Source organism: Oncorhynchus keta, chromosome 7 (assembly GCF_023373465.1).
Source record: "Oncorhynchus keta strain PuntledgeMale-10-30-2019 chromosome 7, Oket_V2, whole genome shotgun sequence".
NCBI classification, from domain to species: Eukaryota; Metazoa; Chordata; class Actinopteri; order Salmoniformes; family Salmonidae; genus Oncorhynchus; species Oncorhynchus keta.
Window position 1 is genome coordinate 49,023,500 of NC_068427.1, and position 25,744 is coordinate 49,049,243.

Below are 25,744 nucleotides of genomic sequence, written 5' to 3' on the forward strand. Positions count from 1 at the left end.
GAGTTTCTGCTTGTAAGCAGGAATCAGGAGGATTGAGTCAGATTTGCCAAATGGAGGGTGAGAGAAAGCTTTGAATGTGTGTGTGTGGAGTAAAGGTGATCTACAGTTTTTGTTCATTCTAGTTGTACAGAAATGAGGTAAAACAGAACATCCTGCTGACAGGTCCACAACAATGTACCTTTGTCTAATCTTTTAGAAACTGACAGTCCTTTTCCAGATACCGCATGAATTACTGCTGAAGATGAAAACATCCTGCCAACACAGTTTAATATTTGACAGTATGGGTAGGGTACAGTATTGCTGTGCGATAAGAGCCCGACATGGTTGCCTATTTAATCTGAGCCTTTACCAAGGCAGGAGCGAGAAAACCCAATGATCTATTGATCATCTAAATATTGAACAACAATTGGTCTTCTGCAATGCTTGGCCTAATGCCAATAGTTCCACATTATAAAGAGCCTTATTAGCTTTCCATCCAATTGGCGACAGATTTTCATGCAAATATTAGAAAATCTTCAAGAAAATATGCACACTTTCTCACCATTGGGGTTTCCATCAAACTGACTGAAAAAATATCCGTGTGTGATGAGTGTAAACATGACATTTACTTTTCGCTTTAGATTTCTCATGTACCCAATAAAAATCTACATTTCAATGTTTCCTTGCATTTTCAACTCTACCGATAGTTGTCACAAAACCCCCACAGACGTTAATTCAAAGTCTAGTCCATTTTGTTTCAACGTAATTTCATTGAAATCACGTAGAAAAACAATGTTGATTCTACCAGTGTGCCCAATGGGATTGTTTTGTAAAATAGTGGATGTAATAAATGTATCACTAGCCACTTTAAACAATGCCACTTAAAATAATGTTTACATACCCCACATTACTCATCTCATATGTATATACTGTACTCTATACCATCTACTGCATCTTGTTTACATACCCTACATTACTCATCTCATATGTATATACTGTACTCTATACCATCTACTGCATCTTGTTTCCATACCCTACATTACTCATCTCATATGTATATACTGTACTATATACCATCTACTGCATCTTGTTTACATACCCTACATTACTCATCTCATATGTATATACTGTACTCTATACCATCTACTGCATCTTGTTTACATACCCTACATTACTCATCTCATATGTATATACTGTACTATATACCATCTACTGCATCTTGTTTACATACCCTACATTACTCATCTCATATGTATATACTGTACTCTATACCATCTACTGCATCTTGTTTACATACCCTACATTACTCATCTCATATGTATATACTGTACTATATACCATCTACTGCATCTTGTTTACATACCCTACATTACTCATCTCATATGTATATACTGTACTCTATACCACCTACTGCATCTTGTTTCCATACCCTACATTACTCATCTCATATGTATATACTGTACTATATACCATCTACTGCATCTTGTTTCCATACCCTACATTACTCATCTCATATGTATATACTGTACTCTATACCATCTACTGCATCTTGTTTACATACCCCACATTGCTCATCTCATATATATACTGTACTATATACCATCTACTGCATCTTACCTATGCCGTTTGGGCCATCGCTCATCCATATATTTATATGTACATATTCTTATTCATCCCTTTACACTTGTGTGTGTAAGGTAGTTGTGGGTGAAATTGTTAGATTACTTGTTAGATATTACTGCACTGTAGAAGCACAAGCATTTCACTACATTCGTGTTAACATCTGTTAACCATGTGTATGTGACAAATAAAATGTGATTTCATGGGCCTGCTCAGGTCTTGGCACATGCGCTGTATTTAACAGTTTGCATATATACCGTGCGGGTAGGCTACCTACATAAAGAAATTATTCTGGGTAAGAGAGAGAATATTCTTATGTGTCAAATGGTTTGAAGGTAGGCCTTGAAATACATCCACGGTACACCTCCTATTGACTCATGATGTCAATTATTTATTTTATTTTTATTTCACCTTTATTAAACCAGGTAGGCAAGTTGAGAACAAGTTATCATTTACAATTGCGACCTAGCCAAGATAAAGCAAAGCAGTTCGACACATACAACGACACAGAGGTTACACATGGAGTAAAACAAACATACAGTCAATAATACAGTATAAACAAGTCTATATACGATGTGAGCAAATGAGGTGAGATAAGGGAGGTAAAGGCAAAAAAAGGCCATGGTGGCAAAGTAAATACAATATAGCAAGTAAAACACTGGAATGGTAGTTTTGCGAAGAATGTGCGAAGTAGATATTAAAATAATGGGGTGCAAAGGAGCAAAATAAATAAATTAAATACAGTTGGGAAAGAGGTAGTTGTTTGGGCTAAATTATAGGTGGGCTATGTACAGGTGCAGTAATCTGTGAGCTGCTCTGACAGCTGGTGCTTAAAGCTAGTGAGGGAGATAAGTGTTCCCAGTTTCAGAGATTTTTGTAGTTCGTTCCAGTCATTGGCAGCAGAGAACTGGAAGGAGAGGCGGCCAAAGAAAGAATTGGTTTTGGGGGTGACTAGAGAGATATACCTGCTGGAGCGTGTGCTACAGGTGGGAGATGCTATGGTGACCAGCGAGCTGAGATAAGGGGGGACTTTACCTAGCAGGGTCTTGTAGATGACATGGAGCCAGTGGGTTTGGCGACGAGTATGAAGCGAGGGCCAGCCAACGAGAGCGTGCAGGTCGCAATGGTGGGTAGTATATGGGGCTTTGACAAAACGGATTGCACTGTGATAGACTACATCCATTTTTTTTGAGTAGGGTATTGGAGGCTATTTTGTAAATGACATCGCCAAAGTCGAGGATTGGTAGGATGGTCAGTTTTACAAGGGTATGTTTGGCAGCATGAGTGAAGGATGCTTTGTTGCGAAATAGGAACCCAATTCTAGATTTAACTTTGGATTGGAGATGTTTGATATGGGTCTGGAAGGAGAGTTTACAGTCTAACCAGACACCTAAGTATTTGTAGTTGTCCACGTATTAGCCTAACAGAAGCTTCTAAAGCCATGACATCATTTTCTGGAATTTTCCAAGCTGTTTAAAGGCACAGTCAACTTAGTGTATGTAAACTTCTGACCCATTGGAATTGTGATACAGTGAATTATAAGGCAAATAATCTGTCTGTAAACAATTGTTGGAAAAATGATTTTGTGTCATGCACAAAGTAGATGTCCTAACTGACTTGCCAAAACTATAGGTTGTTAACAAGACATTTGTGGAGTGGTTGAACATAACATAAGTGTGTGAACTTCTCACTTCAACTGTATAAGCTGGAAGTAGAAGCCTAGGTGTTGTTGTTCATTACTTTACTCCAGGTAGGGGAAGGGTGGTAGGTTAGAAAGTAATAAAGGAAAATATATTTGAAAGATGTGTATTTATATGTATCAATGTGTGTGTATATACAGTACCAGTCATAACATGTGGACACCTACTCATTCCAGGGTTTTCTTTATTTTTATTATTGTACATTGTAGAATAATGGTAAAGACATCAAACTATTAAGTAACACATTACACAAATCGACTTTTCAACAAGGCACGCCTGTTAATTGAAATGCATTCCAGGTGACTACTTCATGAAGCTGGTTGAGAATGCTAAAAGTGTACAAAGCTGTCAACTAGCAAAGGGTGGCTACTTTGAAGAATCTCAAATATTAAAATCTATTTTGATTTGTTTAACAATTTCTTGGTTACTTCATGATTTCATATTTGTTATTTCATAGTTTTGATGTCTTCACTATTATTCTACAATGTAGAAAATGGTAAGAATAAAGAAAAACCCTAGAATGAGTAGGTGTGTCCAAACGTTTGACTGGTACTGTATTTATCTGTGTATGTACACTACCATTCAAAAGTTTGGGGTCACTTAGAAATGTCCTTGTTTTTGAAAGAAAGGCACATTTTTCCATTAAAATAACATCAAATTGATCAGAAATACAGTGTAGCCATTGTTAATGTTGTAAATCAGTATTGTAGCAGGAAATGGCAGATGGACTTTCTAAATAGGCGTATAGAGGCCCATTATCAGCAACCATCACTCCTGTGTTTTAATGGCACGTTGTGTTAGCTAATCCAAGTTCATCATTTTAAAAAGCTAATTGATCATTAGAAAACCCTTTTGCAATTATGTTAGCACAGCTGAAAACTGTTGTCCTGCTTAAAGAAGAAATAAAACTGGCCTTTAGACTAGTTGAGTATCTGGAGCATCAGCATTTGTTGGTTTGATTACAGGCTCAAAATGGCCAGAAACAGTCCTTTTTTCTGAAACTCGTCAGTCTATTCTTGTTTTGAGAAATGAAGGCTATTCCATGCGAGAAATTGCCAAGAAACTGAAGATCTCATACAACATCGTGTACTACTCACGGAACCGAACAGCGCAAACTGGCTCTAACCAGAATAGAAAGTGGGAGGCCGCGGTGCACAACTGAGCAAGATGACAAGTACATTAGTGTCCAGTTTGAGAAACCGATGCCTCAAGTCCTCAACTGACAGCTTCATTAAATCGTACCCGCAAAACACCAGTCTCAACATCAACAGAGGTGACTCCAGGATGCTGGCCCTCTAGGCAGAGTTCCTCTGTCTAGTTTCTGTTATTTTGCCCATCTTAATCTTTGATTTTTTGGGGCCAGTTTGAGACATGGCCTTTTCTTTGCATCTCTGCCAGACAATTACATTGATGGAAGCTACAGTCTATCTGCACTGTTAAAGCTGATCTTCCTCCGCCAAAAATGGTAAAAAGACCAGGGAGGTTTTCCATTGCCTCACAAAGAAGGGCACCTATTGGTAGATGAGTAAACATGATCAACAATCAACTAGACGGTGCTTAATGGATTACAAAAATAATAATAATGGGGAAATGATTGTACTGTCCAGGTGTGCAAAGCTCTTAGACTTACTCAGAAAGACTCACAGCTGTCATCGACGTTTTAAGGTATTGACTCGGTTGTGAATACTTATAAAGATGAGATTCATGCATTTCAGTTTCAATAAAAACATGTTTTCACTTTTGTCATTAAAGGGTATTGTGTGTAGTTGGGTGATACATTTAAACAAACTCTATTTTGAATTCGGGCTGAATGTGGAATAAGTCAAGGTGTGGGAATACCTTTTACCACTTTTGAATCTGTAGCCTAATAAACTGCATGCTTTCCCGAGTCGTAGTGGGAGGACCACGCACCATATCACGTGACTGCAAGTTTACTTGTTATATACATTGTTGCACATGAAGGTGTTTCCCACCGCCATTTCTCGTGTAATTAATTGTACAGACTAAAAAAGATCCCACCATGCCGAATTAACAAATGATCTGTCTGCATTTATAAAATGATTCCGAAACGTCCTGTCGTGATTTGTTTTTCTACGGTATGGCCTCTATACATTTTTCCCATGCATAATATATCGATAGATATGTGATCCTCTGTTTCTTCCTCCAACTCAGAGCCTAGTTGTAAGTCGCTCTGGATAAGAGCGTCTGCTAAATGACTTAAATGTAAATGTAAATGTAGTTTCTTTCAAGGTCCTGCCTTTCTAGGGAGTTTTTCCTAGCCACCATACTTCTACATCTGCATTTCTTGCTGATTGGTGTTTTAGGATGAGTTTCTGTATAGCAGTTTGTGGCAACTGCTGATGTAAAAAGGGCTTTAAATAAATTATATTGATATACGAATGTAAGCAAAGTTTGAAATTATTATGTTTTGGTCAAATATTATATCCGTTTAGGCTTCTTGCAGTCAATTTGCAGTCTACAAATGATTTGTAAGCATGTACTGGCCCCCGAACCTCCGCTCAAGAAAAAATCGACCCGTGGCTTAATCTAGTTGATGATCCCTGCCCTACGGGTTTCAGCCTAGAGTCTGTCTCGTCCCCTAGTCTCCACCCTTCCAAGGCATGAGTTGGTTGCATAATAATGAAATAACCCTATGGGCCCAGTTCACAAGTAGGGAATAGGGTGCCATTTGGAACGCACAGTGGTACTTCCTGTCTCTGTCTGCTGTGAACCTGCCTCCCTGCCTGTTTTGACCTCTGACCTCACAGACACGTCCTCGGCATCAGAAGACGAGGGTTCACTGCGTCGTGCGGGCCGGATGGTGTCCTCCACGCCGTACCAGAACCACCCGGCGCCGAACGTAGAACACTGGTTTAACAGAGTCATCCAGGGCTCCTCCACCTCCTCCTCTGCATCCTCCACCTCATCCCATCCTGGAGGGAGTGTCCACGCTACTGCCGCCGTGCTGGCTGACCTCATGGCATACACCCAGATAGGTAAAACATCTTTACCTAACCACACCTAACTACACCCATATATCCCATTCATTCTGACTCGGTCCCTTTAGGCTTGTTCACCACACAGCAAGGCCCTAAAACCCTGAGGACATCCAACTACTGTAGACACAGTGCATTTGGAAAGTAATCCGACCATTTGACTTTTTCCACATTTTGTTATATTCCAGCCTTATTCTAAAAATGTTCCTCATCAATCTACGCACAATATCCCATAATGACAAAGCGAAAACTGGTTTTTAGAACAGAAATAACTTATTTACATAAGTATTCAGACCCTTTGCTATGAGACTTGAAATTGAGCTCAGGTGCATCCTGTTTCCAATGATCATCCTTGAGATGTTGGTACAACTTGATTGTAGTCCACCTGTGGTAAATTCAATTGATTGAACATGATTTGGAAAGGCACACACCTGTCTATATAATGTCTCCCAGTTGACAGTGCATGTCAGAGCAAAAACCAAACCATGAGGTCGAAGGAATTGTTCTAGAGCTCAGAGATAGGATTGTGTCGAGGCACATATCTGAGGAAAGATACCAAAAGATTTCTGCAGCATTGAAGGTCCCCAAGAACACAGTGGCCTCCGTCATTCTGTTAAAACGGAAAATGCTTTTATAACCTCTTTTCAATAAGGAATTGAGACCAAAAGCTCAAGAGAAGTTTCAAGTGTTTAATACCAAGGATAGTCAGCTGAGTGCATCCATTTAGGAAAGATCACAAACATGTTATATACTTCCCTTAATACTCACAGTACACCTCAAACCTCCCCAGCTATACATTCTACACTGACTTTCCCCCCTTCCCCCTGTGGAATGTCTATGCTCTTCTCTTCGTTTAGCCAGATGTCAGAATCACACCCCGCCATCTTCTGGGCCTGACCCTGCTGTCTGATGCTAGACAATTTCCTCTTCTCTGATTAGGTCAACCTTTCTAAATTAGGATACACACAGTTTCATGACCTAAACTCCATTCATACTCACAGTAATCATTCACTAAACAGGATACACAGTTTCATGACCTTAATTCCATTCATACTCACAGTAATCATTCACTAAACAGGATACACAGTTTCATGACCTACACTCCATTAATACTCACAGTAATCATTCACTAAACAGGATACAAACAAACTTGAAACATGTTACATTTGACCATAATCCATCAGTCCCCCCTATTAAACCATAAACACTTATTATTGTTTAATATCACAAAACAATCATTCAACTACCGGCTGTAGACCTTCTTCTTTGGTTTTCTCCAGAACTGAGAGTGATAGAAACAGACTTAATAGAGAAAATAGAAAAAAATAGAAAACTCTTAAGTTTAAACATGGGTTTAAATGTATGTAGATACATTTATAAACTAAATCTCTGACCACAGCTTGAGGGACCCAACCGACACAATCTCCTGCTACCCCTGAACCCTATGCCCACTGATATGCTTTTCTGCTAAGGTCCACAAAAAGTAGGGCTCTAAATGTCCCCATTATGCTTTTCCTCAGTCTTCCATCAAGGGCTTACAGGATCACGAGATGTTTTTCAGCCAAGTCCTCCTACTGCATTCACCTCCTAAAGCTACCCTAAAGACGTGAGCCGTAGCCTGAATCAATTTCACCAGCTCTTGTGGAAGATCTGCACTATAATGCGTTTCAACAAAGCTTTTACTATATGGAATCCTCACAATGCCACCGGAACTCCTCCGTAACTGCCATCACTGCCCATGCTGCATGTTCCAACATCCACCTTATTTGGACCTTATTTGGATAGTCCAATACCATGCTGTTCCTACAGCACCTCCCACAACCTTAAGTCTCTCTTGTTATTACTCCCAAGGTAACAGCAGTAAGTATTGTTACAACTTTAACTCGGTTAGTGGCTTTCATCACCTGCTTTACCGTTAGATCTATGATTGAGTTTGTGAGATATTCTCATTTTCCCAGTCTTCTCCTAATGTTTTCCTGACCAGCTTATCTATTGCCTCGCTATGTTGTGCTACAGTAGGGACTGGCGGGGTAATAATTACCATTACTCAGATCTGGATCACATCTCTCATCCCACTGCCTTCCCATCCCCCACCCCCCTGTGAAAACCCTGTGTGTGACAGGTTTTAGGACCTAAGGGTTGTTTTTCCACAATCCCTCTACAAATCCCTGTTAACCGTGTCTTGGTCCCAGTTCTCTGGGAGGTAATGGATTATCTGCCCTTTGATATGGAGGAGAGAGCAGTGGGATTGAGGGAGTGTCCAGTTCTACATATCTCTGGGTCACATGCTTCCTGATCGTCCTCGGCAACAGATGGGCTGCTACTGCAAGCGTTTTCTCTGGGAATACAGCTTCCTGTATACATGGGTCTGTGGCAACCCTCTCAATTGTTGTTCCCTCATCAGTAAAACCTTCTCCATATGTGGCTATTAAAGTCTGAAATGATAAGACTATTTTAGCGATGCTTATGATCCCCATCCTAGAGTCCTCCATGTTGATCCTTCCACTCTGCACAGACTACTGTCTTTCTCACACTACGCACGATTCCCTGTAAAACTCTACACAGTGGAGTGAGACTCATTAGAGAATGATACATCACCCATGTTCTTAATTCATAGGCAAGGCATTAATCTGCCTCCGTCACATGCATTCCTCTATTTCCTGTCCCTGTGAAGACTATGGCCTTGGTATTAGGGATACCCTGGCGAGGGCTTACATGGGTTACTCCCACGTCCGACACCAACACTCCATAGGAATGTCCTGTACTTCCTCTACTCTGCCACAGACACGGGCGGATATTTGTCTCATGAACGTCTCTGGAGAGACCTGAAAATAGCTGTGCAGCGAGGCTCCCCATCGAACCTGACAGATCTTGAGAGGATCTGCAGAGATAAATGGAAGAAACTCTCCAAATACAGGTGTGCCAAGCTTCTAGCGTCATCCCCAAGAAGACTCAAGGCTGTAATCACTGCCAAAGGTGCTTCAACAAAGAACTGAGTAAAGGGTCTGAATACTTATGTAAATGTTTCTAAAACTTTTTTTTTCAATCAATCAATCTACCTACATACAATACCCCATAATGGCGAAGGAAAATAATGTTTAGAATAAGGCTGTAACATAAACTATGGAAAAAGTCCAGGCATCTGAAGACTTTCCAAATGCACTGTGGGATAGATGAATATAACATTGATTCATTTAACTACTTTTTTTTGAGGAACCACTAACGATTAAGTTATGGGGGTGATTGGTAGATATTATGGTTACTTGCAGGAAGTCACCATAATACTGTATCTAGAGGGCCAAGGTGACCTGCTCCTGTGTCTAGAGGAGGGCCAAGGTGACCTGCTCCTGTGTCTAGAGGAGGGCCAAGGTGACCTGCTCCTGTGTCTAGAGGAGGGCCAAGGTGACCTGCTCCTGTGTCTAGAGGAGGGCCAAGGTGACCTGCTCCTGTATCTAGAGGAGGGCCAAGGTGACCTGCTCCTGTATCTAGAGGGCCAAGGTGACCTGCTCCTGTATCTAGAGGGCCAAGGTGACCTGCTCCTGTATCTAGAGGGCCAAGGTGACCTGCTCCTGTATCTAGAGGGCCAAGGTGACCTGCTCCTGTATCTAGAGGGCCAAGGTGACCTGCTCCTGTATCTAGAGGGCCAAGGTGACCTGCTCCTGTATCTAGAGGGCCAAGGTGACCTGCTCCTGTATCTAGAGGGCCAAGGTGACCTGCTCCTGTATCTAGAGGGCCAAGGTGACCTGCTCCTGTATCTAGAGGGCCAAGGTGACCTGCTCCTGTATCTAGAGGGCCAAGGTGACCTGCTCCTGTATCTAGAGGAGGGCCAAGGTGACCTGCTCCTGTATCTAGAGGAGGGCCAAGGTGACCTGCTCCTGTATCTAGAGGAGGGCCAAGGTGACCTGCTCCTGTATCTAGAGGAGGGCCAAGGTGACCTGCTCCTGTATCTAGAGGAGGGCCAAGGTGACCTGCTCCTGTATCTAGAGGAGGGCCAAGGTGACCTGCTCCTGTATCTAGAGGAGGGCCAAGGTGACCTGCTCCTGTATCTAGAGGAGGGCCAAGGTGACCTGCTCCTGTATCTAGAGGAGGGCCAAGGTGACCTGCTCCTGTATCTAGAGGAGGGCCAAGGTGACCTGCTCCTGTATCTAGAGGAGGGCCAAGGTGACCTGCTCCTGTGTCTAGAGGAGGGCCAAGGTGACCTGCTCCTGTGTCTAGAGGAGGGCCAAGGTGACCTGCTCCTGTGTCTAGAGGAGGGCCAAGGTGACCTGCTCCTGTGTCTAGAGGAGGGCCAAGGTGACCTGCTCCTGTGTCTAGAGGAGGGCCAAGGTGACCTGCTCCTGTGTCTAGAGGAGGGCCAAGGTGACCTGCTCCTGTGTCTAGAGGAGGGCCAAGGTGACCTGCTCCTGTGTCTAGAGGAGGGCCAAGGTGACCTGCTCCTGTGTCTAGAGGAGGGCCAAGGTGACCTGCTCCTGTGTCTAGAGGAGGGCCAAGGTGACCTGCTCCTGTATCTAGAGGAGGGCCAAGGTGACCTGCTCCTGTATCTAGAGGAGGGCCAAGGTGACCTGCTCCTGTATCTAGAGGAGGGCCAAGGTGACCTGCTCCTGTATCTAGAGGAGGGCCAAGGTGACCTGCTCCTGTATCTAGAGGAGGGCCAAGGTGAAGGTGACCTGCTCCTGTATCTAGAGGAGGGCCAAGGTGACCTGCTCCTGTATCTAGAGGAGGGCCAAGGTGACCTGCTCCTGTATCTAGAGGAGGGCCAAGGTGACCTGCTCCTGTATCTAGAGGAGGGCCAAGGTGACCTGCTCCTGTATCTAGAGGAGGGCCAAGGTGACCTGCTCCTGTATCTAGAGGAGGGCCAAGGTGACCTGCTCCTGTATCTAGAGGAGGGCCAAGGTGACCTGCTCCTGTATCTAGAGGAGGGCCAAGGTGACCTGCTCCTGTATCTAGAGGAGGGCCAAGGTGACCTGCTCCTGTATCTAGAGGAGGGCCAAGGTGACCTGCTCCTGTATCTAGAGGAGGGCCAAGGTGACCTGCTCCTGTATCTAGAGGAGGGCCAAGGTGACCTGCTCCTGTATCTAGAGGAGGGCCAAGGTGACCTGCTCCTGTATCTAGAGGAGGGCCAAGGTGACCTGCTCCTGTATCTAGAGGAGGGCCAAGGTGACCTGCTCCTGTATCTAGAGGAGGGCCAAGGTGACCTGCTCCTGTATCTAGAGGAGGGCCAAGGTGACCTGCTCCTGTATCTAGAGGAGGGCCAAGGTGACCTGCTCCTGTATCTAGAGGAGGGCCAAGGTGACCTGCTCCTGTATCTAGAGGAGGGCCAAGGTGACCTGCTCCTGTATCTAGAGGAGGGCCAAGGTGACCTGCTCCTGTATCTAGAGGAGGGCCAAGGTGACCTGCTCCTGTATCTAGAGGAGGGCCAAGGTGACCTGCTCCTGTATCTAGAGGAGGGTTCAAGGTGACCTGCTCCTGTATCTAGAGGAGGGCCAAGGTGACCTGCTCCTGTATCTAGAGGAGGGCCAAGGTGACCTGCTCCTGTATCTAGAGGAGGGCCAAGGTGACCTGCTCCTGTATCTAGAGGAGGGCCAAGGTGACCTGCTCCTGTATCTAGAGGAGGGCCAAGGTGACCTGCTCCTGTATCTAGAGGAGGGCCAAGGTGACCTGCTCCTGTATCTAGAGGAGGGCCAAGGTGACCTGCTCCTGTGTCTAGAGGAGGGCCAAGGTGACCTGCTCCTGTGTCTAGAGGAGGGCCAAGGTGACCTGCTCCTGTGTCTAGAGGAGGGCCAAGGTGACCTGCTCCTGTGTCTAGAGGAGGGCCAAGGTGACCTGCCCTGCTCCTGTATCTAGAGGAGGGCCAAGGTGACCTGCCCTGCTCCTGTATCTAGAGGAGGGCCAAGGTGACCTGCCCTGCTCCTGTATCTAGAGGAGGGCCAAGGTGACCTGCCCTGCTCCTGTATCTAGAGGAGGGCCAAGGTGACCTGCCCTGCTCCTGTATCTAGAGGAGGGCCAAGGTGACCTGCCCTGCTCCTGTATCTAGAGGAGGGCCAAGGTGACCTGCCCTGCTCCTGTATCTAGAGGAGGGCCAAGGTGCCCTGCTCCTGTATCTAGAGGAGGGCCAAGGTGACCTGCTCCTGTATCTAGAGGAGGGCCAAGGTGACCTGCTCCTGTATCTAGAGGAGGGCCAAGGTGACCTGCTCCTGTATCTAGAGGAGGGCCAAGGTGACCTGCTCCTGTGTCTAGAGGAGGGCCAAGGTGACCTGCTCCTGTGTCTAGAGGAGGGCCAAGGTGACCTGCTCCTGTGTCTAGAGGAGGGCCAAGGTGACCTGCTCCTGTGTCTAGAGGAGGGCCAAGGTGACCTGCTCCTGTGTCTAGAGGAGGGCCAAGGTGACCTGCTCCTGTGTCTAGAGGAGGGCCAAGGTGACCTGCCCTGCTCCTGTATCTAGAGGAGGGCCAAGGTGACCTGCCCTGCTCCTGTATCTAGAGGAGGGCCAAGGTGACCTGCCCTGCTCCTGTATCTAGAGGAGGGCCAAGGTGACCTGCTCCTGTATCTAGAGGAGGGCCAAGGTGACCTGCTCCTGTATCTAGAGGAGGGCCAAGGTGACCTGCTCCTGTATCTAGAGGAGGGCCAAGGTGACCTGCCCTGCTCCTGTATCTAGAGGAGGGCCAACTTCACCACCACATATTAATACCAGTGGTCCTAAATAGAAAGAGGGATGGAGAGAGAGAAATGATTTCAGGTCATTCTCATTTATTGTAACTACACAGACTCTGACAGAGAAGTTATCACATCCTGTATTTCAATCAGATTGTATACTGCTAGAGGTTTACAATGTTGGCTATTATGTGGTTCAGAGCCTGACCTCTCTTGGCTCCCCCTCCTCAATCACTGACCTCTTCCCCAGTGAGGGTCTTCCCCTGTTGTCACCCTGCCTCTCCCTGTCTTCTGCCACCCAGTACATGCTGGTCTTCCAAGTCCTCCTCCTCCTCTACTAAACCCCTCCTCGACATAGAATAATTTTCTTCCAATCCGTAAAGTCATGAACCACACCCATTTACTGAAGATTTGCATTATGGGCCCAGAAAGCATGGAAATAGTTTCCACTGCTTGTGTACTTCGTATTTTGGCGAATGTAGTACGGCATCAGGAACTTTTGGCATACTAACTATATCCATACTATGACCAACAAGCCTACTATTTACTCAATTCACGTCTCAAATATTGAGGTTAGTGCGGTTATTATGAGTATTGAAACACAGCTAGAGAGACACAGACAAGTGACAGGACTGGATGCCTCGTTACCATGGTAACCACCCACCCTTAAAGGGGCAGGTGAACATTTTGTCAATAATATTTTTGTTAAGACTGAAGGCACAACAAATGAAATGAATTGATCAATATACCACATTACTTCTTGCTAATACAAAGCTTGGTCATCTTTTTTTTTTAAATATTTTTTTATTTATGTAATTATGGGGGGAAATGATTTTGTCTGTTAAAAAATCTGAGTATCTGGTAGATTTGTTAAAATCTACCTGCCAGTGCCTGGTGTACCAAAAATAACATTTTAGGCCCTGGCTGTTGTTCATGTGCAATGAACATATACAGTGTGACAAAACAGTATTTAGTCAGCCACCAATTGCAAGTTCTCCCACTTAAAAAGATGGGAAAGGCCTGTAATTTTCATCATAGCTACACTTCAACTATGACAGACAAAATGAGTAAAAAAATCCAGAAAATCACATAGTAGGATTTTTAATGAATTTATTTGCAAATTATGGTGGAAAATAAGTAAGTATCTCAATACTTTGTTATATACCCTTTGTTGGCAATGACAGAGGTCAAACATTTTCTGTAAGTCTTCACAAGGTTTTCATACACTGTTGCTGGTATTTTGGCCCATTCCTCCATGCAGATCTCCTCTAGAGCAGTGATGTTTTGGGGCTGTTGCTGGGCAACACAGACTTTCAACTCCCTCTAAAGATTTTCTATGGGGTTGAGATCTGGAGACTGGCTAGGCCACTCCAGGACCTTGAAATGCTTCTTACGAAGCCACTCCTTCGTTGCCCGGGCGGTGTGTTTGGGATCATTGTCATGCTGAAAGACCCAGCCACGTTTCATCTTCAATGCCCTTGCTGATGGAAGGAGGTTTTCCCTTTGCAGAAAAACAGCCCCAAAGCATGATGTTTCCACCCCCATGCTTCACAGTAGGTATGGTGTTCTTTGGATGCAACTCAGCATTCTTTGTCCTCCAAACACGACGAGTTGAGTTTTTACCAAAAAGTTATATTTTGGTTTCATCTGACCATATGACATTCTCCCAATCTTCTTCTGAATCATCCAAATGCTCTCTAGCAAACTTCAGATGGGCCTGGACATGTACTGGCTTAAGCAGGGGAACACGTCTGGCACTGCAGTATTTGAATCCCTGGCGGCGTAGTGTGTTACTGATGGTAGGCTTTGTTACTTTGGTCCCAGCTCTCTGCAGGTCATTCACTAGGTCCCCCCGTGTGGTTCTGGGATTTTTGCTCACCGTTCTTGTGATCATTTTGACGCCACGGGGTGAGATCTTGCGTGGAGCCCCAGATCGAGGGAGATTATCAGTGGTCTTGTATGTCTTCCATTTCCTAATAATTGCTCCCACAGTTGATTTCTTCAAACCAAGCTGCTTTCCTATTGCAGATTCAGTCTTCCCAGCCTGGTGCAGGTCTACAATTTTGTTTCTGGTGCTCTGGTGTTCTTTGACAGCTCTACATATCATTGTTTCTTCTATAGTGAGACGTCATGTTGTTAGGCTACATATCATTGTTTCTTCTATAGTGAGACGTCATGTTGTTAGGCTACATATCATTGTTTCTTCTAGTGAGACGTCATGTTCTTAGGCTACATATCATTGTTTCTTCTAGTGAGACGTCATGTTAGGCTACATATCATTGTTTCTTCTATAGTGAGACGTCATGTTGTTAGGCTACATATCATTGTTTCTTCTAGTGAGACGTCATGTTGTTAGGCTACATATCATTGTTTCTTCTAGTGAGACGTCATGTTGTTAGGCTACATATCATTGTTTCTTCTAGTGAGACGTCATGTTGTTAGGCTACATATCATTGTTTCTTCTATAGTGAGACGTCATGTTGTTAGGCTACATATCATTGTTTCTTCTATAGTGAGACGTCATGTTGTTAGGCTACATATCATTGTTTCTTCTATAGTGAGACGTCATGTTGTTAGGCTACATATCATTGTTTCTTCTATAGTGAGACGTCATGTTGTTAGGCTACATATCATTGTTTCTTCTAGTGAGACGTCATGTTGTTAGGCTACATATCATTGTTTCTTCTATAGTGAGACGTCATGTTGTTAGGCTACATATCATTGTTTCTTCTATAGTGAGACGTCATGTTGTTAGGCTACATATCATTGTTTCTTCTATAGTGAGACGTCATGTTGTTAGGCTACATATCATTGTTTCTTCTAGTGAGACGTCATGTTGTTAGGCTACATATCATTGTTTCTTCTAGTGAGACGTCATGTTGTTAGGCTACATATCATTGTTTCTTCTATAGTGAGACGTCATGTTGTTAGGCTACATATCATTGTTTCTTCTAGTGAGACGTCATGTTCTTAGGCTACATATCATTGTTTCTTCTAGTGAGACGTCATGTTGTTAGGCTACATATCATTGTTTCTTCTATAGTGAGACGTCATGTTGTTAAGCTACATATCATTGTTTCTTCTATAGTGAGACGTCATGTTGTTAGGCTACATATCATTGTTTCTTCTATAGTGAGACGTCATGTTGTTAGGCTACATATCATTGTTTCTTCTATAGTGAGACGTCATGTTGTTGGGCTACATATCATTGTTTCTTCTATAGTGAGACGTCATGTTGTTAGGCTACATATCATTGTTTCTTCTATAGTGAGACGTCATGTTGTTAGGCTACATATCATTGTTTCTTCTAGTGAGACGTCATGTTGTTAGGCTACATATCATTGTTTCTTCTAGTGAGACGTCATGTTGTTAGGCTACATATCATTGTTTCTTCTAGTGAGACGTCATGTTGTTAGGCTACATATCATTGTTTCTTCTATAGTGAGACGTCATGTTGTTAGGCTACATATCATTGTTTCTTCTATAGTGAGACGTCATGTTGTTAGGCTACATATCATTGTTTCTTCTATAGTGAGACGTCATGTTGTTAGGCTACATATCATTGTTTCTTCTATAGTGAGACGTCATGTTGTTAGGCTACATATCATTGTTTCTTCTAGTGAGACGTCATGTTGTTAGGCTACATATCATTGTTTCTTCTATAGTGAGACGTCATGTTGTTAGGCTACATATCATTGTTTCTTCTATAGTGAGACGTCATGTTGTTAGGCTACATATCATTGTTTCTTCTAGTGAGACGTCATGTTGTTAGGCTACATATCATTGTTTCTTCTAGTGAGACGTCATGTTGTTAGGCTACATATCATTGTTTCTTCTATAGTGAGACGTCATGTTGTTAGGCTACATATCATTGTTTCTTCTATAGTGAGACGTCATGTTGTTAGGCTACATATCATTGTTTCTTCTATAGTGAGACGTCATGTTGTTAGGCTATATATCATTGTTTCTTCTAGTGAGACGTCATGTTGTTAGGCTACATATCATTGTTTCTTCTAGTGAGACGTCATGTTGTTAGGCTACATATCATTGTTTCTTCTATAGTGAGACGTCATGTTGTTAGGCTACATATCATTGTTTCTTCTATAGTGAGACGTCATGTTGTTAGGCTACATATCATTGTTTCTTCTATAGTGAGACGTCATGTTGTTAGGCTACATATCATTGTTTCTTCTATAGTGAGACGTCATGTTGTTAGGCTACATATCATTGTTTCTTCTATAGTGAGACGTCGTGTTGTTAGGCTACATATCATTGTTTCTTCTATAGTGAGACGTCGTGTTGTTAGGCTACATATCATTGTTTCTTCTATAGTGAGACGTCATGTTGTTAGGCTACATATCATTGTTTCTTCTATAGTGAGACGTCATGTTGTTAGGCTACATATCATTGTTTCTTCTATAGTGAGACGTCATGTTGTTAGGCTACATATCATTGTTTCTTCTATAGTGAGACGTCATGTTGTTAGGCTACATATCATTGTTTCTTCTATAGTGAGACGTCATGTTGTTAGGCTACATATCACTGTTTCTTCTATAGTGAGACGTCATGTTGTTAGGCTACATATCATTGTTTCTTCTAGTGAGACGTCATGTTGTTAGGCTACATATCATTGTTTCTTCTATAGTGAGACGTCATGTTGTTAGGCTACATATCATTGTTTCTTCTAGTGAGACGTCATGTTGTTAGGCTACATATCATTGTTTCTTCTAGTGAGACGTCATGTTGTTAGGCTACATATCATTGTTTCTTCTATAGTGAGACGTCATGTTGTTAGGCTACATATCATTGTTTCTTCTATAGTGAGACGTCATGTTGTTAGGCTACATATCATTGTTTCTTCTATAGTGAGACGTCATGTTGTTAGGCTACATATCATTGTTTCTTCTATAGTGAGACGTTCATGTTGTTATGTTGTTAGGCTACATATCATTGTTTCTTCTATAGTGAGACGTCATGTTGTTAGGCTACATATCATTGTTTCTTCTATAGTGAGACGTCATGTTGTTAGGCTACATAGCATTGTTTCTTCTATTGTGAGACGTCATGTTGTTAGGCTACATATCATTGTTTCTTCTATAGTGAGACGTCATGTTGTTAGGCTACATATCATTGTTTCTTCTATAGTGAGACGTCATGTTGTTAGGCTACATATCATTGTTTCTTCTATAGTGAGACGTCATGTTGTTAGGCTACATATCATTGTTTCTTCTAGTGAGACGTCATGTTGTTAGGCTACATATCATTGTTTCTTCTATAGTGAGACGTCATGTTGTTAGGCTACATATCATTGTTTCTTCTATAGTGAGACGTCATGTTGTTAGGCTACATATCATTGTTTCTTCTAGTGAGACGTCATGTTGTTAGGCTACATATCATTGTTTCTTCTATAGTGAGACGTCATGTTGTTAAGCTACATATCATTGTTTCTTCTAGTGAGACGTCATGTTGTTAGGCTACATATCATTGTTTCTTCTAGTGAGACGTCATGTTGTTAGGCTACATATCATTGTTTCTTCTAGTGAGACGTCATGTTGTTAGGCTACATATCATTGTTTCTTCTAGTGAGACGTCATGTTGTTAGGCTACATATCATTGTTTCTTCTAGTGAGACGTCATGTTGTTAGGCTACATATCATTGTTTCTTCTATAGTGAGACGTCATGTTGTTAGGCTACATATCATTGTTTCTTCTATAGTGAGACGTCATGTTGTTAGGCTACATATCATTGTTTCTTCTATAGTGAGACGTCATGTTGTTAGGCTACATATCATTGTTTCTTCTATAGTGAGACGTCATGTTGTTAGGCTACATATCATTGTTTCTTCTATAGTGAGACGTCATGTTGTTAGGCTACATATCATTGTTTCTTCTATAGTGAGACGTCATGTTGTTAGGCTACATATCATTGTTTCTTCTATAGTGAGACGTCATGTTGTTAGGCATATCATTGTTTCTTCTAGTATCATTGTTTCTTCATTGTTTCTTCTAGTGAGACGTCATGTTGTTAGGCTACATATCATTGTTTCTTCTATAGTGAGACGTCATGTTGTTAGGCTACATATCATTGTTTCTTCTAGTGAGACGTCATGTTGTTAGGCTACATATCATTGTTTCTTCTAGTGAGACGTCATGTTGTTAGGCTACATATCATTGTTTCTTCTATAGTGAGACGTCATGTTGTTAGGCTACATATCATTGTTTCTTCTAGTGAGACGTCATGTTGTTAGGCTACATATCATTGTTTCTTCTATAGTGAGACGTCATGTTGTTAGGCTACATATCATTGTTTCTTCTATAGTGAGACGTCATGTTGTTAGGCTACATATCATTGTTTCTTCTATAGTGAGACGTCATGTTGTTAGGCTACATATCATTGTTTCTTCTATAGTGAGACGTCATGTTGTTAGGCTACATATCATTGTTTCTTCTATAGTGAGACGTCATGTTGTTAGGCTACATATCATTGTTTCTTCTATAGTGAGACGTCATGTTGTTAGGCTACATATCATTGTTTCTTCTATAGTGAGACGTCATGTTGTTAGGCTACATATCATTGTTTCTTCTATAGTGAGACGTCATGTTGTTAGGCTACATATCATTGTTTCTTCTATAGTGAGACGTCATGTTGTTAGGCTACATATCATTGTTTCTTCTAGTGAGACGTCATGTTGTTAGGCTACATATCATTGTTTCTTCTATAGTGAGACGTCATGTTGTTAGGCTACATATCATTGTTTCTTCTATAGTGAGACGTCATGTTGTTAGGCTACATATCATTGTTTCTTCTAGTGAGACGTCATGTTGTTAGGCTACATATCATTGTTTCTTCTAGTGAGACGTCATGTTGTTAGGCTACATATCATTGTTTCTTCTATAGTGAGACGTCATGTTGTTAGGCTACATATCATTGTTTCTTCTATAGTGAGACGTCATGTTGTTAGGCTACATATCATTGTTTCTTCTATAGTGAGACGTCATGTTGTTAGGCTACATATCATTGTTTCTTCTATAGTGAGACGTCATGTTGTTAGGCTACATATCATTGTTTCTTCTAGTGAGACGTCATGTTGTTAGGCTACATATCATTGTTTCTTCTATAGTGAGACGTCATGTTGTTAGGCTACATATCATTGTTTCTTCTATAGTGAGACGTCATGTTGTTAGGCTACATATCATTGTTTCTTCTAGTGAGACGTCATGTTGTTAGGCTACATATCATTGTTTCTTCTAGTGAGACGTCATGTTGTTAGGCTACATATCATTGTTTCTTCTATAGTGAGACGTCATGTTGTTAGGCTACATATCATTGTTTCTTCTATAGTGAGACGTCATGTTGTTAGGCTACATATCATTGTTTCTTCTAGTGAGACGTCTTGTTGTTAGGCTACATATCATTGTTTCTTCTAGTGAGACGTCATGTTGTTAGGCTACATATCATTGTTTCTTCTAGTGAGACGTCATGTTGTTAGGCTACATATCATTGTTTCTTCTATAGTGAGACGTCATGTTGTTAGGCTACATATCATTGTTTCTTCTAGTGAGACGTCATGTTGTTAGGCTACATATCATTGTTTCTTCTAGTGAGACGTCATGTTGTTAGGCTACATATCATTGTTTCTTCTATAGTGAGACGTCATGTTGTTAGGCTACATATCATTGTTTCTTCTATAGTGAGACGTCATGTTGTTAGGCTACATATCATTGTTTCTTCTATAGTGAGACGTCATGTTGTTAGGCTACATATCATTGTTTCTTCTAGTGAGACGTCATGTTGTTAGGCTACATATCATTGTTTCTTCTATAGTGAGACGTCATGTTGTTAGGCTACATATCATTGTTTCTTCTAGTGAGACGTCATGTTGTTAGGCTACATATCATTGTTTCTTCTATAGTGAGACGTCATGTTGTTAGGCTACATATCATTGTTTCTTCTATAGTGAGACGTCATGTTGTTAGGCTACATATCATTGTTTCTTCTAGTGAGACGTCATGTTGTTAGGCTACATATCATTGTTTCTTCTAGTGAGACGTCATGTTGTTAGGCTACATATCATTGTTTCTTCTAGTGAGACGTCATGTTGTTAGGCTACATATCATTGTTTCTTCTATAGTGAGACGTCATGTTGTTAGGCTACATATCATTGTTTCTTCTAGTGAGACGTCATGTTGTTAGGCTACATATCATTGTTTCTTCTATAGTGAGACGTCATGTTGTTAGGCTACATATCATTGTTTCTTCTATAGTGAGACGTCATGTTGTTAGGCTACATATCATTGTTTCTTCTAGTGAGACGTCATGTTGTTAGGCTACATATCATTGTTTCTTCTATAGTGAGACGTCATGTTGTTAGGCTACATATCATTGTTTCTTCTATAGTGAGACGTCATGTTGTTAGGCTACATATCATTGTTTCTTCTAGTGAGACGTCATGTTGTTAGGCTACATATCATTGTTTCTTCTATAGTGAGACGTCATGTTGTTAGGCTACATATCATTGTTTCTTCTATAGTGAGACGTCATGTTGTTAGGCTACATATCATTGTTTCTTCTATAGTGAGACGTCATGTTGTTAGGCTACATATCATTGTTTCTTCTAGTGAGACGTCATGTTGTTAGGCTACATATCATTGTTTCTTCTATAGTGAGACGTCATGTTGTTAGGCTACATATCATTGTTTCTTCTAGTGAGACGTCATGTTGTTAGGCTACATATCATTGTTTCTTCTATAGTGAGACGTCATGTTGTTAGGCTACATATCATTGTTTCTTCTATAGTGAGACGTCATGTTGTTAGGCTACATATCAGACGTCATGTTGTTAGGCTACATATTGTTCTAGTGAGACATGTTGTTTCATTGTTTTCTAGTGAGACGTCATGTTGTTAGGCTACATATCATTGTTTCTTCTAGTGAGACGTCATGTTCTTAGGCTACATATCATTGTTTCTTCTATAGTGAGACGTCATGTTGTTAGGCTACATATCATTGTTTCTTCTAGTGAGACGTCATGTTGTTAGGCTACATATCATTGTTTCTTCTATAGTGAGACGTCATGTTGTTAGGCTACATATCATTGTTTCTTCTATAGTGAGACGTCATGTTGTTAGGCTACATATCATTGTTTCTTCTAGTGAGACGTCATGTTGTTAGGCTACATATCATTGTTTCTTCTATAGTGAGACGTCATGTTGTTAGGCTACATATCATTGTTTCTTCTATAGTGAGACGTCATGTTGTTAGGCTACATATCATTGTTTCTTCTATAGTGAGACGTCATGTTGTTAGGCTACATATCATTGTTTCTTCTAGTGAGACGTCATGTTGTTAGGCTACATATCATTGTTTCTTCTATAGTGAGACGTCATGTTGTTAGGCTACATATCATTGTTTCTTCTAGTGAGACGTCATGTTGTTAGGCTACATATCATTGTTTCTTCTATAGTGAGACGTCATGTTGTTAGGCTACATATCATTGTTTCTTCTAGTGAGACGTCATGTTGTTAGGCTACATATCATTGTTTCTTCTAGTGAGACGTCATGTTGTTAGGCTACATATCATTGTTTCTTCTATAGTGAGACGTCATGTTGTTAAGCTACATATCATTGTTTCTTCTATAGTGAGACGTCATGTTGTTAAGCTACATATCTACTGGTGAGAGACCAATATAATTTCAGTTGTTCCAGTATGTCCACATCCTTCTGGATGAGCTGAATGATAACAGGAATAGGTTGGACCTCCAGCCAATGTGTTCCTGAGCGTGTTGCTAGTTGGCAGGACCAGAACATAAATACCCTACTAGCTTCCCAATTCATTTACTAAATGACTTTAGTGGGATAATCAATTTGATCTGATTACAGTGGTAGTAATTGTTAGATTACTTGTTATGTTAGATTTTACTGCACGGTCAGAACTAGGAGCACAAGCATTTCACTACACATCTGCTAACCATGTGTATGTGACCAATAAAAATTTGAATTGATGAAATAACCAAATATATATTTGTTTATTTTCCCCCATTAAAAATACTCTCTTATATCTGTCAAGGTTGGAACTGTTGCTGTTCAAATACAATAAATACCTTTTTATTCTGAACTGGAATAAACTGATTGATCACATCACACAGATGTAGATCAGAAAACACACACAGTCCTGATGAGAGGTCTGTGGCTGGTTGAAGTTTTCAACAAACATGTCTATTCTGGGTTTAGGTTTTGGCAGTGCAACCCTGAGGTCATGCTCGGCATGGAGTCTGTTTCTGTACTTGTTTTTTAAGTTGAGAACCCTGACTCACATGGGTGTGTGGTGCCAAACTGGACCAGAACATCTACTGCTTTCTCAGCCAGGAGACCACTTCCTGCTGTAGATGAGCTACCCAGAACTGTGTGAGGTGGGTTCTCAGTCAGGCAGGAGACCACTTCCTGCTGTAGATGAGCTACCCAGAACTGTGTGAGTCAGGCAGGAGACCACTTCCTGCTGTAGATGAGCTACCCAGAACTGTGTGAGTCAGGCAGGAGACCACTTCCTGCTGTAGATGAGCTACCCAGAACTGTGTGAGTCAGGCAGGAGACCACTTCCTGCTGTAGATGAGCTACCCAGAACTGTGAGTGTGTTTGCCTTCAAAAGCTTCAACCCGTTTATTCCATAATAAAAATGATTACTCGTAATTTTAACCACAACAGTTCCAAGCTTGACTTATTTTCAACAGTAAGTTCTAGTGAGATGTGCAGTAGGCCTGATCGTTTCTACAGTGAGATGTGCAGTAGGCCTCAATTTCCACAGTAAAATGGGCAGTAGGCCTGATCATTTGTAGTGAGATGTGCAGTAGGCCCGATCATTTCTACAGTGAGAGGTGCAGTAGGCCCGATCATTTGTAGTGAGATGTGCAGTAGGCCTCAATTTCCACAGTAAAATGTGCAGTAGGCCTGATCATTTGTAGTGAGATGTGCAGTAGGCCTGATCATTTCTACAGTGAGAGGTGCAGTATGCCCGATCATTTCTACAGTGAGAGGTGCAGTATGCCTGATCATTTGTAGTGAGATGTGCAGTAGGCCCGATCATTTCTACAGTGAGAGGTGCAGTAGGCCCGATCATTTCTACAGTGAGAGGTGCAGTAGGCCCGATCATTTCTACAGTGAGATGTGCAATCGGCCCGATCATTTCTACAGTGAGAGGTGCAGTTACTGAGGGTTGCACAATCCGTAGCTAGCTACCTTGCTTTGGCTAATGTTTGCTAGCTAGCTAGCTATTAGATGTGTAAGGGAATTGCTTGAAAGAATCTCACATTGACTACTAAGAGAGATGGTACTCCATTATTTCTGCTTTCAAGTATCATCATCACCTATTATAAAATGACAACAGTGCCTTGCTAGCTGACTCGGTTCCTGAAAGAAGTTCCTGGGTTTACCGTCATGGTGTGGATGTTTGGTCAGGAGGTTTCGTTTGAATTTGTTCGTTTTGAGAGACCGATTACTAATCACTTCAATCAATCAAATGTATTTATAAAGCCCTTACATCAGCTGATATCATAAAGTGCTGTACAGAATCTCAGCCTAAAACCCCAAACAGCAAGGTGGGGGTTTCCTCGCCTAGGTGGCTAGGAAAAACTCCCTAGAAAGGCCAGAACCGAGGAAGAAACCTAGAGAGGGACCAGGCTATGAGGGGTGGCCAGTCCTCTTCTGGCTGTGCGGGGTAGATAGGGACCAGGCTATGAGGGGTGGCCAGTCCTCTTCTGGCTGTGCGGGGTAGAGATTATAACAGAACATGACCAAGATGTTCAAATGTTCATAGATGACCAGCAGGATCAGATAATAATGAATCACAGTGGTTGTCGAGGGTGCAACAGGTCAGCACCTCGGGTAAATGTCAGTTGGCTTTTCATAGCCGATCATTCAGAGTAACTCTAAATCAAATCAAATGTATTTGTATAGTCCTTCGTACATCAGCTGATATCTCAAAGTGCTGTACAGAAACCCAGCCTAAAACCCCAAACAGCAAACAATGCAGGTGTAGAAGCACGGTGTCTAGGAAAAACTCCCTAGAAAGGCCAAAACCTAGGAAGAAACTTGGAGAGGAACCAAACTATGAGGGGTGGCCAGTCCTCTTCTGGCTGTGCCGGGTGGAGATTATAACAGAACATGACCAAGATGTTCAAATGTTCATGAATGACCAGCATGGTCCAATAATAATAAGGCAGAACAGTTGAAACTGGAGCAACTCTACCGCTCCTGCTGTCTCTAGAGAGTTGAAAACAGCAAGTCTGGGAAAGGTAGCACATCTGGTGAACAGGTCAGGGTTCCGTTATCACAGGCAGAACAGTTGAACACTTCCCTGCACAACACACATTGTGGACGCTCCTGGTTAATTCTCAGTGTGTATGAAACCAGGAGAGAAACTGATCGCTGTATGAGCTCAGTCAGAACTTGTGGCTAGCTTGAGTCCGTTTGCTGACAGCTGTGAGTGATGGCGAGTGGGAATTACAAGTCAGTGGCTGACAGCTGCATCTGCTGGTGAACAACAGTGCTGCAGCGTGTGGGTCGCGGAGTGATCTTCAATAAAACTGCCCCCAAAATATCTGGTAAACCGCAAAGCACACAGGCATCTCTCCCACTCTGTGCCAAACTGAGCACAGACACAGCTTCTAAGCAGAGTGTGCACTGAACAGAGAGTTGCGCAGTTGCGCTTGGCCAAATTAATAATAATAATAATAATATAATAATAATAATCAATTAATTCCACTAATGAACGAAATAATTATACATTTACTCAGACAAGTCGTGAC

The 25,744-nt window shown here is 42.0% G+C and overlaps 1 protein-coding gene across 11 annotated transcripts in view; it reads left to right on the top strand.

The window, feature by feature from the left end:
- Positions 1-25,744, top strand: part of dip2a (disco-interacting protein 2 homolog A) — a 274,567-nt gene that overhangs the window by 102,286 nt on the left and 146,537 nt on the right. For 9 of the 11 annotated variants that reach the window (XR_008140278.1, XM_052523083.1, XM_052523084.1 and 6 more), the window contains one exon: positions 6,068-6,295. The exons of the other annotated variants lie outside the window; for them this stretch is intronic. Coding sequence is in view for 8 of the 9 variants with exons in the window: in XM_052523083.1 (XP_052379043.1) it covers positions 6,068-6,295 (228 nt within the window). In the remaining variant the exon portion in view is untranslated. The remainder of the gene's footprint in view (positions 1-6,067; positions 6,296-25,744) is intronic. 11 annotated transcript variants of the gene reach the window in all.